Here is a 16707-nt window from a genome sequence, read left to right on the forward strand (position 1 = left end):
TTATCAGGATAGGGTTTTTTTGTTTGTTTTGGTTTTTTTTTTCCATCCTTTCCTCAAAAGAGATGAGGATATAGCAAAAGTCCTAGAAGCCCCGCAAGAAGGCGCAGTAAGGAAGTGGTTGGACTACACATAATATGGAACAAATCCAATTTTCTAAAGTCAAGTTCAGTTGCAAAGAAACGGGGAGCTTGTGTATTAGGGAACTGGATTCCATCTCTACTACAGTTCCTAAATGTTAACAGAATTCACTTGTAACATGCAAGGCACAGTTTTAAGAGGCACAGCCCTTCAGAAAACTTCTTGCTCTCCCTGTGCAAGAGAGACTAAAGAGAGTTTCCTTTAGTCTCTCTCAAAACAATTTTCCATCCGTAGATTCCTATGTCACCACACTACATTGCTTAAACTTTTTTAATTTACAGAATGTCATTCATACAATTTGCAAGATTCTTCAGAAGACAGACTGTATAACAAACAAAAAAAACCCCAAACGTGTTTTCCAAACCAACACAAAAAATGGTAGCTTTTCTTAACTGTTTAAACAATGCCTGGCCTATATAAATACAGAACACATTCCTAGCAGCAATTGTTTCGACTGTGGTTTCCACCTTCAGCCTGAAAGGTGGCAACAACAAATCTTTATAAAAATCTTGTAATAGCTACCTATGTATGAAAACTCATTTGCCTTGAAAGCTCGGTGACACAACGAATTAAAGCTACTAAGTGCACAACATCAAGAATGCAAATACTGACACACTGTGGACAGATGAAGTAAAACATGACAATCCAGCTGCATTTGCAAGCACTTGTCCTATAGTGTATAGTACAGGCATTCTCTAAAAAGTTTTGGGAGAATTCATGCCAGAAATGATTGGAATTATATAAGCACGACTGAAAACACACAATTATTTTTAATGCCAGTGTATATTTTCGAACACAGATCTCACCAAGAACTAGAAATAAAACTATTCCATTCAGTTCAATCAATTTTAGTGAATCAGTACAGACCAGAACAAGATTTGAAAAGTGAGCACTTATATTCAACAGAAGTCACCTGAGTGAATTCAGAATGGTATTAATGTAAATCATATAATTAGATATGCATTCCTAGCTGGAATTAACACATCAGTGGTGAAGGGGCTGGATTCTAGTATATCTCAGGTCTCAGTATTTACAGTAACAGATCAGGCTGTGTACTTATGTAGCCTGCAGTCCTACACCTACTGAGCCAATAGAGCACCTTGCTGCCCCCAGAAAGGTAATGTCACAATTTTGTAGTCTTTGGACTGCATAATTCAACCCTCTGAGCACTTGCCTCATGCTTGCATTTGCCTATCTGACTCACTAATTCAGTGGAGAAGATCCAGATTTTTTTCTTCTTTTCCAGAGTAGTGCTGTCATTTTAGCAAATGAAATTAAGGTTGCAAAGAGATCTAACAAGTGCTAGGGCTGGTACAGGCAGTCAGAAGGAGCTCTGGGCCAGCATCAAGGAGGAGAGGCCACAGTGAAAACCTTTCCCTTTGTGGATGTAGCGAGTTGTTAAATTGGCTCATTACATCACAGGGAAAGCACACACCCATAAACGAAGTATTAAAAAAAAACAAACCAAAAACAGTATGAATGTCTCTTCATCATAAAGGAAAAAAGAAGAGACATTGATTTTCAGAACTCAGGACAAGTTCTACTGGGATGTGATATGGTGATGTTATCTTTTCTAATTTCCAGATGAAAATCTGGGTATCACTAAACACAACTAAATACCTCTGGTAGCTGGGATTTCTTCCTGGTAGCTTTCTTTTCCACAGAGCAGTCTCACAGGAAGGTCAGACTTCTCCCTTCTCTGTTCCCCCAAACATTCATCATTATGAAAGCAAGATTTTCAAACCATTCTCTAATTTTATGCTGTGTCTCCAAATCATACTGGCTTTCATTTTTAAAAGTGCAGGTATGTTTTATGACTCTACTGCAAACACATGAATACTATTCAAGAAAATCTATAAAGTGATGAATGAAAAAGCAAGCACCAAAAAAAGTGGTGAAAAACATAAGATAGAAAGAGCAGCTTACAGTTGAGTAACTGAGTTCAGTCATATTATTTCCTCTATTTACCTCATTGTAATCCATCTGGATTTCAATTTATGGAAAAAAAGGTCAGTTTCTACTACTATAAATCCAACACCATACACTACATCCCTATTAGCAGGCCAATACTGCATATCTTTTACTGCATAGTAAAAGAAAAAAATAAAGCTTACCTGGAACCCATTTAATCTCCATTCCTATATCCTTTTCTTCCTGTTTTTTCTCTTTTTCTTGGATACTTTGCAAAAGTTCTCTGTACTTGGCAATTTGCTTTTCATCATCTTTCTGGCTTTTCCTGGGTTTGTCATCTTCCATTTCATGAGCTACATCACCCCCTAGAAAGAGAGAGTAAAGCTATCACAGACAGCCTCAAGAAAGTGATCAATTGCAGTTAGTGTTTAGGATAAGGCACATACATTGTTTCTAAAAAACAAGCTAAAATATTTTCATCTATTATTCCCCCAAAGAGTAGTCAGTTTTAGAATTCCTTTACTTAGATGAAATAAAAATAGTATCTGAAAAGACAAAGAAAATTTGCCCAGCAAAGGAAATCACTGATCGGACACAGCACCCTTTACTGCATTTTAAAATAATTTGTTTCAGACTCCCTTACAGCAGAGCAGTAGCTAAATATCAAAAAATAGTTATGTAAAGCATTTTGAAAACAGAATGCTACATTTTAACAAATAAACCTTGCAAGACTCTGTAACAGAAATAACTATTCTATGCCTTAATCTTCAGTGACTTGCTGAATTAATAAATGAAGCAAGATGGAAAGAGGGTTTTTCCTTCCTTTTTTAAAAAAAACACAATTACAACGTGACTTGCAATAAGCTTTTAAACAAATGTTTCAGAGAGAACATGCCTTTAAGGCTTTAAAGATGCTGCAGCTCCCTGAACTGCAGAAAACCAGGTTTGGGGCATGCTCCTTTTTCTTTTTTCTCTGATTCAGCAGTAAAGCTGTGCTTCCTACAGTACCAAGTTGCATGGACAGCATAACTGGTGTCTAGAAAGACAGATCACAGTTGCAAGTTAACACATCATGACCTCTGGTCTTTGGCTAAAACTTAGGTGTGATGCTGTTCTCTTCCACATCCCATCACTGCAAGCTTGTTGTTGGCTGGGAGCAGAAATCTTTACTGTTCATAGAATCTTTTAGGTTGGAAAAGACTTCTAAGATCATCAAGTCCAACCATTAGCCTAACACTGCCAAGTCCACCACTAAAACACGTCCCTAAATACCACATGTATGTGTCTTTTAAATATCTCCAGGGATGGTCACTCAACCACTTCCCTGGGCAGCCTGTTCAGTGCGTTGACAACCCTTCTGGGGAAGAAATCTTTCCTCATATTCAATCTAAACCTCCTCTGGCACAACTTGAGGCCATTTCCTCTTGTCCTATCGCTTGTCACCTGGGAAAAGAGACAGACACTCACCTCACTACAACCTCCCTTCTTAAGGTAGTTGGAGAGAGGGATAAGGTCTCCCCTCAGCCTCTTTTTCTCCAGACTAAAAAAACCCAGTTCCCTCAGCCATGCCTCATAAGTCTTGTTCTCTAGACCCTTCACCAGCTTCGTTGCCCTTCTCTGGACACGCTCCAGCACCTCAATGCCTTTCTTGCAGTGAGGGACCCAAAACTGAACACAGTAGCTGAGGAGCAGCCTCACCAGTGCCGAGTACAGGGGGACAATCAATTCCCCAGCCCTGCTGGCCACCCTATTTCCAGTACAAGCCAGGATTTGCTAACAAGTCACTTTTGCTAGCCTCCAGTCAACTGGGACCTCCCCGGTTAGCCAAAACTGCTGATAAATGATGGAAAGTGGCTTGGTAAGCACTTCCACCAGCTCCCTCAGTACCTCTTGGGTGGATCCCATCCGGCCCCATAGACTTGTGTGTGTGTCTAAGTGGTGTAGCAGGTCGCTAACCATTTCTCCTTGGATCGTGGGGGCTTCACTCTGCACCCCACCTGTCTTCCAGCTCAGGGGGCTGGGTACCCAGAGAACAACTGGCCTTACTATTAAAGACTGAGGCAAAGAAGCCAGTAAGTACATGAACCTTCTCCTCATCCTTTGTCACCATGTTTCCCCCCCGACATCCAATAAAGGATGGAGATCTTACTTAGCCCTCCTTTTGTTGCTAATGTATTTATAGGAACATTTTTTATTGTCTTCTACGGCAGTAGCCAGATTAAGTTCTAGTTGGGCTTTGGCCCTTCTAATTTTCTCCCTGCATAACCTCACGACATCTTTGTAGTCCTCCTGAGTGGCCTGCCCCTTCTTCCAAAGGTCATAAACTCTCCTTTTTTTCCTGAGTTCCAGTCACAGCTCTCTCTTCACCCAGGCCAGCCTTCTTCCTCACTGGCTCATTTTTCGGCACATGGGGACAGTTAACTGCAGCTGCTTTTTCACTTTCCTCATCAGAAGCTGAGATCTAAGAGGAAAGCATCTGCTCACGCAAAAAGCAAAAGGCATTCTGTTTTGAAGACGAAGAAGAAAAATAAGCCATTTTGTTATTTCTCCTTCCTGGTGTCATGTGAAATGAGAAGTAAAGCTATACTGAATGGGAACCAAAGAAATTCTTAAGCTAAGAAAGGCTCCCTTGAAACTGGATAAGTAAGAGGCTACCAATTTGTATTTATAACTAGTTTTGCTAGTTTTGATATAAGAAATTTAAATGGCAACGCATATTGTCATACTTCCTCATCTAGATAAAACATACATTTGTTTTGTCAAAATTAACAGTTTTAAAACAAATGTTCAACATCACCTTCAAAAAAACCTTAACAGCCTTTTCATTCTGTAAGCAAATAAAGAACACTTGACAACAGCTGCAAGAAAGGAAAGTGAGCTGAATATGTTCTCAAAGTTTGTTCAGAGTTCAAATAACCTTGTCACTAGCTTTCAAGTATCACACTGTATTGCACAACAAGAGGAATCACTTTCTGATGGATATTAAGGCAGTAATGCTTTCTGCCAATAGCCTGTTCAAAGACTTTTTGAACAAAACACACAAACAAAACAGAAAGTTCTGCTGCATTAACAGCTGCACTGCAAGGGAAAACCAATTAACCTGTGAAGGAAAAAATGGCAAAAGCTGATGAAATTTAGAGTACAAAATACGAGTATATTCTTACTGTTTTCAAAGGAGAGTAGTAACAGAAGCCCAACACCACAAAAGACTGCTCTCTGCTCAGACTCCTACTGTGGAGAGCAGGGCTCTATAGAGTTCCCTATAAGCCTGTTGGTATTCAAAAAGTGTTTGGATAACTCTTAGATATATGGTTTAACTTTTAGGTTGCCCTTTGTGGAGTCAGGACTTGGACTCAATGATCCTTGTGGGTCCCTTCCAACTCAGGATATTCTATGATTATACATCAGGAACAGCTAATTAAATAAATATACTGATAAAAGTATTTTGTCATATAGTCTATTGAGGTATTCTGTGTGGCTGTGCAAAGCCAAACAGCAGAAAAGATATTGTTGCTCTTGCAAAGATACAAAAAACCCAACAAAAGCTTAGGCATAAAAACCATAATGCTTAATTTGAAGCATCATTTAAAATGCCATACACTAAGTCACTTGTGCTCATGGTCAAAACAGCAATTATGGGCTGGATTTGATGCACGCCACAAACGTTTTCCAACTCGAACAAATGCATCCAAGTAACAGAAAATTCAGAATCAATGTAAAGGAGATACCTTGTGCTACGAACCACAACATACCAGGTCACTGAAATACTTGACTTTACAAAAGTATTGTATAATAGTATTACTAACATTCATGACCACATATTTTAAGTTTAAAAATTCCATAAAAACTAGATTCGAACAGGCCAACAAAACCTGTTTATAAATAAAACATTTTAATAAGTTTAAAAAAAATGAATAAAAGTACAGGACATTTTTTTCCTTCTTATCACACTCCTACATTTCCATTCAAGCAGCTGACATTGATTTTTCCCATTTGTGCATAGTGCCACATAATTCTGCTGGATGGAATCCTGTTGGATGGAACCCTGTTTTATCCATTCAGTTATGTGATACAAAAGTTCAGGAACACATTAAAGACATGACAACATAATTCCTCTATTAATAACTTACTTTTCAAAACATCATTAGAATCTAGACATTTCCAAGTTTAAAATTTGTTAGTGTGATAAGATTACTTACGGTCAATTTCTTTTCCTTCCCAGCAATGGAAGTCTATTTTTTAAAATTCCTGGAATATTGCTCACTTATAGATGTTTGCTTTCATCACCACCCTATTACAGATGCTAGTCTTTAACATAGCGGTAGTCTTGTACATAACAGAAGATGGAAATGCTTTTCTCTGCATCTACTGCTCCCATGCAGATACTTTACTCAGCATTAATAAAGAAACTAAAGCTCACAGAGATGCAGCTTATAAGTGCATTTTTATGTAAGATGAGAAACAAATGGACATTAACCCTGCCAAGATATTGCCAAGCTGAATTCGCTGCCAGAAGATTTCCCAACTCTATAACCAGAAAAATCTGTAATGTTCTTTTGCACGCTCCAAACTCATCTCTGATTGCAACAACCTGCTTTAATGCAGTATAAATCAATTTTAACATCTGTTTGAAAGACCTGATTAAGGTTTAATGCAATTTTCTTTGCCTTGTAATTTAGGCTATATATATTATTAATTAAGAGCAGACTGAATTTTAGAGTGAAAACAAGCAAGGCAATTGAGGAATTTACATGATGGTGAACTATACACGGAAGATTTACATACCTTATGAAGTTAAGATTACATTCTCTTTATATTCTTAAGAAGTACGTGAATCAAAAAACATTTAAAGGATGTTATTACTACACTCTAAAGTTCTCTTAAATATGTTCTGCTGCTTAGCTTTCCCCTCACTGTATAAGACCTATGGCTTAGGAGTACCAAGAAGGCCCATAGCACAGCTTTTCTCCACTGCCATTCACACTCCCCTGGATACCCAAGAAGAGCTACTGCTGGAGTGAAGCAGCTCTGCACAATCCACATCTCCCTCAGGACCTTCTAAGGTCTGGAGTGCATTCAACACCCTGTCTAGGCCATTCCAACAAGCACAGTCTTAGGGCAGCTTCCTCAGTATCTCCTTGCCCTGCAGAGACTTTAGTATTGGTATAGAGGACCACAAAGAGGACAAAACACTATTAACCTATAAATAGATTTCTGCAGTGAGTATTGTACCTAATCCATTTAGTTGTTAGCCACTCCATGTTTCAAAGCAGGACTTTTCCTCTGAAAAGGAAGTACCTCCAGTTCTATTGAAAATAATTTTATCTCAGAAATCAAGAGATTAAAGTAGGTATTGCCAAACTTGACAAAGAAATGTTAAGATACCCTGTAAAAAAGAAAGAGAGGGGTAGGAGAAAAAAGAAAAAGGGAAAAAAATGATTTTACACTCAGAGGTGGAAGCTTCTGTTCAGAAAGCAGCTATTTAGCGGCTTAATCATTAGGATAATTCCTCATCACCTACCGTTTGGTAATTTTTGATCAGTGTTACTCAGGTTTCACGAAAAGGCAACAGATCTTCATTCAGCACTGAATGAACAGAATAGCTACCACATTCTCTACATAAATCATTCAAACGTATGAAGAAAAGCAACTTTTAGTTAACAGATTTATCCTAACAGCAATAAAGAAAATATGCCATGATTTAGATCACCTGTGATCTTGCTACTTGAAATCCCTCAAATTATAATCATTATACTTGGCTTAATCAAACATTAATTATACCAGGTAAAGAGATTTTGCAGTACAGAAATGAAAACCAGAAAGGTGGTTTAAAGCTAGGGTGATAATACTTAAGCCAAACTCTCACTAACGAATCTTCTAAGTAAGCTGTAACTCCAAATTCAGCTAACGTACTTTGTCTTCAAAAAGAATGTAGTAATTTTGGGGTCATACTAGTGATATTTATTTGGAGAATCAGAATCAGGTTTGCATAATAAACCTCAATTGTAGCTTTAGAGATACCATTTTAAAAACCTGCACATGTGTTTTCTTATCATGTATAAAGAACACTGGAAAAGTGTATTTAACTCAAACAAACAAACAACAGAAATAAAGAAAAAAGGAATGTCAAGTTCTAGCAAATTTAAAGAACTCTACAGCTTCCATGTTAGCATGCCTAACTTCTGAATCTTTTCCAAAAAAATTTTAGCATCTGTCAACCTGTCAGTGTTCTGTCATCAATCCATTTATTTCTGAATTGAAAAGAGTCAAAAAAACCCAACCGACATGCTCACCACCAATTTCCCTCCACCTTTAGGTCACACACACAAAAAATATATGCCACTTTCAGAGATGTTTAGGTCTGGAGGAAAGGTAGGTTATTTTCTTAATAGAACCTGACCACGGCTTTTATATAATGAGCATAATACTGACCCTGTAAAAGACAATATTCAAAGCATTTTCTAAAGATATGGAATTTACATATTTAAATAACTTGTGTTCAAAACACTGCAGCTAATGATATTGTGGACAGCATTTATTCACCTAAGTACCTTGCTGCTGTTCTTCCTCTTCTTCACTAGAAGAAGCCAAATAAGCTTGAAAATCCATGTCAAGAAGTTCCTCTTTTTTAAAAGTTCTGCTAAGTGATGTTACTCGTTCATGATCTGTCTCATCCCATGTGATATCTACCTTAAAAATAAAAATGCCACTTGTAGAATCTGAAACACTAAAATTAAACATTGTTAACTGTTGTTTTAGGGAAAATTACCCGACACCTTCCATTTAAGACGCAATGTAAAACTGTTACTTATGTTCTCTACAACAATTAACTATAATAACTATTTACTAAAATAAATTTAATTACAACTTTTTGGAATTTGTTCTACAATGAGTTTCAAGGAGTTTTAACTAAATGAAAGAATGAAGAAGTCTCCTCATGCACTGAAGGGTTCTGTAACAGCAGCTGACAACACAAAACCTCTGCAAGCCAAATTTCCTTTGTGGCAGCAGATACTGTTGTTGAAGCAGCCACCAACTCCTTTTCTTCCCTTTTCCAGCAGCAACTCATTCCCGGAGTCATGCATGGATTGCAATGGGGACAATGAAAACATTTGCGCAACTGCACCCTCAACCGGAAGGTGAAACAGATCTGACTGAAAAATGATCCAGCAGGAATTACTTATTTCTCAACTAATCACCTCTCCAATGTGGTTCACTTCGTGGCCAGATGGAAGTTTTGGCTGTCACATAAGACAGAGTAGGAATAAATAGCTACAAGGAGGGGAAGCAACTGTTTAAGCCTGGCACTACCACCAAAAAGGCTCTTGTTGAGCTACAAATAAATACCCATTTTAGGCAAATTACAAGATTTTACTGTGAGTAACAAAGTAATTCCACGTGCAACTTGTAACAGAGGTATAATGAGGTCAAAATGTACTAAATTTGTAACAAAGATGCTGAATCTCTTTTAAAATCCAAAACTCCAGCTTATTTACGGGGTTGCAACTTGTGGCTCTGTAACATGCTTATATCTTTTAATATGTTTGATGTCTTTATTTTGAAATGGTGAAGCTAATCAGGAATCTTTCCCCACTACTTATATAATTTATAAGCCGACAATAAAACTAAACAAATTCGAAACATTGTAAAGATACCTTTGATGTTCCCATAGCAGCAGATGTGAAGTACTTTGGCTTGTATACAGCTACGTTCACTTCTGAAGCTTCATCTTTTGGCTTATCATCAAATGTAACGTTATCTGGAATAAATCTTAAAGGCAAATAAAACATGTTATTATTCAAATACACTGGGAAATTTCATAGTATAAACAGTCTAAGCTTTTCATGAGTATGGTACATCAGCACAAAAGAATTTGCTAAATTAAAAAGTTGGTAAGACTGAAAGGGAAACAAAAGAAACGGACAAGTACTCCACACATGTAAGATGAACTGTCTGGCTCCTGCACAGCTATTTCACAGGTTTTTGATATATAACACCACCATGTTGGGGAAGTAAACTAGACAACTTTCAGTTTAGTATTAGCAGGGTCAGAGGTGTTTTTGTTTGTTTCAAGAATCATCTTTTCAGGAAGCTTAATATTAAAAATTCAAAAGAAAAAAGTGAATAAAATAGAATTTGGGAACAGATAAATAAAAAAATTGAGAACATTTTAGGGAAGCCTGGTACACCTTTAACATTACAATTAGTAGGGGACAAAAAAAATATTAAAAAGACAAAACTCGTGTTACAATGGAAGAAGTTAGATAAAAAACTAACCCTTTGTACACTACATGAGAAATTACTTGGGCTTTTTTTTTTTTTTTTAAATCATTGCAAATGTAATCTGATGAATACTATTCAACATTAAAATTGTAATGCTTTTCCTAATCTACTTTGTTAAGAGTTTTAAGCAGCTGTGTCTGTTGTAAAACACTATCTTTCTATGTTTCAAAGCATGAAAAGTTACATGTTCATTTGGCAGAGGTCATCATCTTCAAAACGGTTCAAAGCAAATGAACTAAGTTCATCTAGAAAATGATTCAAAGCAAAAAGACTTATCTTTCACTGACTTCCAAGAGTGCCTATAACACAGGCCCCAGCAGGCAAAGCCAGTTTCTGCCAAAACTTATGATTTAGTAACTTCTCTTCCGCTCAGACTACAAGGCTTTTCAGTAACAAAAGGAAATACTAGCAATAAAACACAACTATAATTTAAAATTCTTTTTTTCCCCAAAGATGCTTCCAGCTCACTCACAGGGGCTGGCATAGTAACCTATTGCAGCTTCATGACAACAGCAGCAATATCCTTGCCCTGTGGTAAGCAATCCTGAAAAAGAGCCACTTCTGGGCCCTTCCGGAAAGAAAAGAAAAAGCGAGGGGGGGGCAGCAGTATGTTGTTTTGTTTTCTAAATCCTACCTCTTAATTGTACGCAAAAGGTTGAAGATGCAACCAGAACATTTTACCTGACTTCTCTGAGAATAATCTCTCTATGCAGAGATCCTCTCAAACTTCCCATATTCCAATAAAAATGCTCAAAAAGAAGAAAAAGGAATCATAGGGCAACTGAACAACTCACTGGATGCCTAATTTATTTACATATCTCATTTTGGTTACAGAATAAGGACAATATAGTTTACTCCAAATTATTTTAAATTGGCTTTAATTCTCTGTCCCCTCCCTGGCCCAACATGTAAAGAAGTCAGCACTGGGGTTACCTCAGGTCTATAAAAGAACAGCTACTTTCAAATTCCAGTCCATCACATTCCTCATAGATTTTATTGGCTGTTTCAGGAGCATCACATTCTACAACTGCATAGAAGTATTTCAGTCGCTTAAATTGATACTCCCGCAGTTTTTCCCTATAAAGCCTGCAAAAGTGGAAAACACCACAACCAAGTGAGCTGCCTTTAACAACTTCTCATTTGCAAAATATTTTAATTCAACTCATTAAAAACACACACCATTCAAACACTCTCCTAATCTCATAATAAGATGTTAAACAGCATGAAGTTCCTCCGGTATCTATTCAGTTTTATTTAAGTAAAAGGACTCATGTTATTAAGTGTACACTTTCTGTACCTGACTCTGCTTCCCACAGGCAAGGTTAGAACAGAGCACAGAATAGCATATTTGTACACCCCTGTGCAGGCCACAGAAAGTAGTATTTAATAGTTCCTATCAAGTTGTTTGCAATTATCCTGGATCCTAACAAGGCAGATGAAAAGGATGTTTATACATAAGTAAGAGTACATGTTAAGAACGTAAGAGAAACTGGGAAACTGTAAGGACAGGATTGCAGATGCTCACACTAGAAAGAGGCAGTGTAGGACTGATGAGTAAGAAAGCGGTATGGGTGAGGAAAAGAATCAGGATACCACCTTGGCTAGCACAGCTGGTGGTGGCATCATACAAGATGACAGCAAGAGAAAAAGAAAAGCAGAACAGAGACTGAGAAGTGGATGAATTGGTGGAAGGATGCAGGAGAGAGATCACAGGGCTGAGGTCCTGTCCCATGAATTTAAAGGGTATGTACACAGGTATCACTGAGGTATCTCTGGGATATCTGGATTTCTGTTTGTTGTATTCCAGAATTTCTAGAGCCTGCTGAGCAGCAAATCCAACACTTCAGGATGCACCTTGATGCATGCAGTGAAGCTAACTTCAGCACACACTGTGAGTTTGTCATACAATTCCCTGATGCACTAGAGACTTTCTTCAAAGGGATCTGCACTTATATTAGAAGCATCCAGATTTTCCAAATATAGGGCAGTCCAGCGGGATGTATTATACAAAAGTGGCCCCAGTCAAGCTGCCAAACATCTGGAAATTCTGGAAAAATATAAAAGCAAAACCTCCCAACTTCCATACAGACAAGACTTTCAAGGAGAACAAAAGGAAAAAAAAAAAAACCCCAGAACAAAAAAAACACAAAAAAAACCCAAGAAACCACGACATGCCTGAAGAAGCCTGGACAATGGTAGGCCTGATGAGCTCAGCCTAGTAAACCAGGGCTGCTGCTAGTGGCATTCAAGAAATCTCAATCTGGGAATTCTTGGCCTAAGTTAAGGTCCCTGTTGATTACGCATATAAAAATTTTGACAGTAAGCAACAAAGGGAGTTTACTGCATGAATGGCAATTCATAGAGGAGAAATGCTACGTTAAGCTTTCCACACATTTGTTCCATTTATTATTCCAATGAGCTACATAATAAAAATTTTGATCTCAATTATCAACAAGCAAATTTCCTCAAGTTCCATTATAATGCATTTATTCAATGCATTGACAATGAACAAGGGCCAATTGTAAAATATCCCTTGAAAAAGCTATAAAATCGAGGCATCCACAGGAGACTTCCAGATATGAAATTTTAGCAACAGGAGCTGATTGGGATTTTCACTGAGAATTAGACATATTATATCTCTCATTTGAAGATAAAGTTAATACCCATCATTCTCTGTGGTACTCTCTGGAAGATCAAATAGTTCCACAGGTCCTTTTTGTTCTTCCTCTTTCAATCTCTCTTTTCCAAACTCTGAAGGATAAATCTACAAATACAACACCACAAAAGTAAATTTAACTGTAGCAGCATAATGTATACCAACTAAGAAAAAATATCTCACCAAGCCTTTAAGACATTATGTTTTTTCTCTAAAATCAGTAAAGGGATCAATTCCATAAACTTTAATACCCTCTTAACTTTAATTTACAGAAAAGACAGTTTAATAAACAAACTGCCTGTTAGGAATGAGAATATTTCGGCATAGATAAAGAACAATAGGAACCCTAACTTCATGCATTTCACTGTGGCCCTGAATTTTCAAAAAGGGGCTAACATTTCTCAGGAAGCTGGAGACAGACACTGAAAATGGAAAAATATAACTTAACTCATCAGAATTCAACCAATTTATTAATAATTCAAAAGTGGGTAAAACCAAGAAGTGTTGTGAATGGTAAAAGGGGTTGGAAAGCATTTAGAAATAGCCAGATTTAAGCTTGGGTTGTCTACCATAAAGATCACTGAAATTAAACTAGCCAAGGAAATGTAGTCTCCCCCACTAGACTTTGAGAACTTCACTATTAGTCTCAGAAAAACGCACTTAGAGTCAGCCTCATAAACATGAGAAATTAACAGCTTTGGACTGTAACTCTACCAAATAAATGCCCATTGCTGAAAACCAGCACATCTTTATTTCTAACACAGCAAGTTAAATTGCAACAGTTTCTCATTTGTCAGGTCAATATCTCTTGTGGTTCTCCACAGAACTGTCTTACTTTGTTCTTATTTTGTAGTTTGGGGTTTTTTTTTTATGTACAGTAAAGGCCAGTAACTCCTTTTATGAATCAGGTCTTACCTTAACAGAAAATATCGTTCCTCCTTTGGGCGTGAAAGAATTAAATAGAGCCAGCAAATCCTTAGCCTTCAACCTATCCCAATCCATATTACAAACTGCCAATCTACTTGTAATCTGAACAGAAAGGAAAAAAAAGGACATAGGTTTAATTCCTGACTGCTATGGGGAACACACAATTCTTTAGCAACTATCCTTGGTAAAAATCAAAGTCAGCAACAAACTGCTGAAAGAATAAAAGAAGCATTTTCCTCAAGAATGTGTATCACTTAAACTAGCAAAGGTCAGAAGGAGCAATCACCGGAGCAGATAAAAAGGACATAAATAGTGAAGGACCACAGAACGTCCTGCACCAATCACAGGTTTAAGACTGCAGTTACAATGTCAGCGCTTAGGATTTTGTTATCATCATATGGTTAGTGACAATAGCAACTAGTATCACAGTATCGTAACAGCAGTAGAGTACTGTGATTTCTTATACACTAATTGTGCTCAGTCTTAAAGTCCTACTTCATTGTCTAAAGATTTTGTATTTTCTTAAAGCATGATTTAAAAAATTAGGTTTAAAAAAGTGAAAAAAGCCAGTAGTGAACAAAAGCAGTACTATTTGAATTCTGGAATTTCTGAAAAGTTCCATTCTGATTGTTCTTTCACTTACGGATAGCTTATCTATCTATAGGTAAGCCTCTGCTTAGAGGGAAGGGGAGACACCAGTGAAAACTGCAAGTCTCTCATTCTCAGCCAATTTCATCACTTGCACTCTATAACTAAAAAATATAGCTATTTTCTATACTTTTCTATAGCTGAAAAACCTTTATGAAAAATACTTTCACAAACTGTTTCACAGATGATGGTCTATATTGAAATCATAACAGTGTACATTTCTGAATTTGTCATGTAGCAACTTTACTCATGCCAAGTATTGTTACCTCATCTCCACGAGGGGCATCTTTATCTAGCTCACGCCACGAATGCTCTATCTCTGGCTCCTTTGGAAATAGTTCATTTAAATCCTCATCATCCTCTGAGCTTGTTTCAATGTTCCCTATGCCTCTAGCTAGATCAGGCCCACTATCACTTTCCTCATCATCTTCTGAATCACTATCTTCTTCGCCTGTTTCCGCATCATCCTCTGGCTCCTCTTCCTCGCCTGTTTCCCCATCATGTTCTGGGTCCTCTTCTTCTGATTCTGCATACTCAGAAGGATCACTTGCAGAAATTTCTTCCTCTGATTGCCTTTTACTGAGGTCACTTTGATCACAGGTGTCTGTGCATACAGTCACTGCAAGATAAACATTAGATATCTATTTTTATGTTGGAATTACATATGATGCTTTACAAAGAAGAAGAGATCTCAGGTTTTCTTCATACGGATTTACTGAACCCCTGAAATGTGTAATGATGCAGGAACAAATTACATCAGGGAACTGCAAACAACAGAAATCAGCAGTATTGCCTCTTCGGCTTGTCTAATCTAATCTAATTGCTCTTTAGACCTACAATTGTATTATCAATCTCAAACTCTAATGAAATATTATTCTGTTACTCTATTTATATGTAGAGAATCAACAGGTAGAAATTAGATTTCAATAATGTAGACTATAAGCATGCGCAAGCAATATAAAGAAATTTTTTCTTCAAGTCACCTGTTCTCTCTAATGGCCTCTAACATTAATAGCTTGATGCTGCCATCCTTATGCCTTCAGTCAACAAGCATTGATACACTGAAGCCTTCATAGTATCAGATCTTATATTTGCCATTCAGTTTGATAAATACAGTAGTGTATACACTACTATACATTTTACTTTTCTAACCAACCAACAATTTCAGCTCCAGCAATTAAAAGGACATGGATGTTCACAATCTTACTGAAGAATCAGCACTGGTTCTATAAAGAGCTGGCGAACTCCAATTCTTCAGCAACACTGAATCTGAGTCAGTCAGCTATTTTATGACTGACCTTGTGAAAGATCTTCCATGGATAAAACAAAACCAGCAACATTCAAGTAAACAAGTAGAATTAAGCTATGTTACTTGAACAACTAACCCGATTCCTTTATTTTTCCTCCTAGGGAGTGGTCCCTCCTGGGAGCTTTAACTGATTGAGTACCACTTGGTTGTGAAGACTTTTGCTTGTTTTGAATTGAAATTGATCTTCCTCCTGATGCATCTCCTTGCTTGTTTTCCCCTTTGTGTAAAAGGCCCTTGCTTCCCCGAGAGTGGTCAATTTCTGTTGCAGTTTTCTTAGAGTCCTCTTTCAAGTTCAATTTAGACATTTTTTGTCCTTCATTTTTAAGGTCATCTAGTTTTGTCACAGCTCCACATGTTTGGTCCCCTGCTTGTTTGTTTATTTTGCTCTCCTCCCTAGGAAGGCCTTTGGCTAGTAGTTTTGCAGAATCTGCCTCTCCTTTAGGTTTAGCTTTTTTTTTCTTTTTTTTTTTCCCAGTATGTTCTTTACTATCACTTTCTGAAAGATCAGAGTCAGACTCTGACAATGCATAAAATTTCCTGAGGTTCTCTGTAGAAGTATAGTTAACAGGGCGACCTCTTTTGTCCACTGTATATTTCAGCTTAAACTTCTTGTCATGAAACATAGCTCGGAATCGTTTGTCAATCTTGATTTTACGTTCTTTTTCGGGCATCTCCCAAAATCTGGGATCCCTAGTAACACAACTAAACCGCCCATCGCTCAGTATTTCCTCTTGGGATGACATTTTTGATGCTGTTGAAGACTTGGACATCTACAATATAAGAGAAAAAAAAGCACTTCAGATTAAAAAGCCTGATTAATAGATAAATTCATATA

General features: G+C 37.3%; 1 protein-coding gene across 4 annotated transcripts in view; it reads right to left on the minus strand.

The window, feature by feature from the left end:
* Positions 1 to 16707, minus strand: part of ESF1 (ESF1 nucleolar pre-rRNA processing protein) — a 32014-nt gene that overhangs the window by 14634 nt on the left and 673 nt on the right. For 3 of the 4 annotated variants that reach the window (XM_075035481.1, XM_075035483.1, XM_075035482.1), the window contains exons 2-9: positions 15949 to 16642; positions 14830 to 15182; positions 13904 to 14017; positions 12996 to 13096; positions 11266 to 11418; positions 9705 to 9819; positions 8601 to 8739; positions 2253 to 2414 (exon numbers count right to left, since the gene is read on the minus strand). In XM_075035481.1, the coding sequence (XP_074891582.1) occupies positions 2253 to 2414; positions 8601 to 8739; positions 9705 to 9819; positions 11266 to 11418; positions 12996 to 13096; positions 13904 to 14017; positions 14830 to 15182; positions 15949 to 16642 (1831 nt within the window). The remainder of the gene's footprint in view (positions 1 to 2252; positions 2415 to 8600; positions 8740 to 9704; positions 9820 to 11265; positions 11419 to 12995; positions 13097 to 13903; positions 14018 to 14829; positions 15183 to 15948; positions 16643 to 16707) is intronic. The other variant, XM_075035484.1, reaches the window with a different exon arrangement.

The sequence above is a fragment of the Buteo buteo genome, chromosome 9 (genome assembly GCF_964188355.1).
Source record: "Buteo buteo chromosome 9, bButBut1.hap1.1, whole genome shotgun sequence".
NCBI classification, from domain to species: Eukaryota; Metazoa; Chordata; class Aves; order Accipitriformes; family Accipitridae; genus Buteo; species Buteo buteo.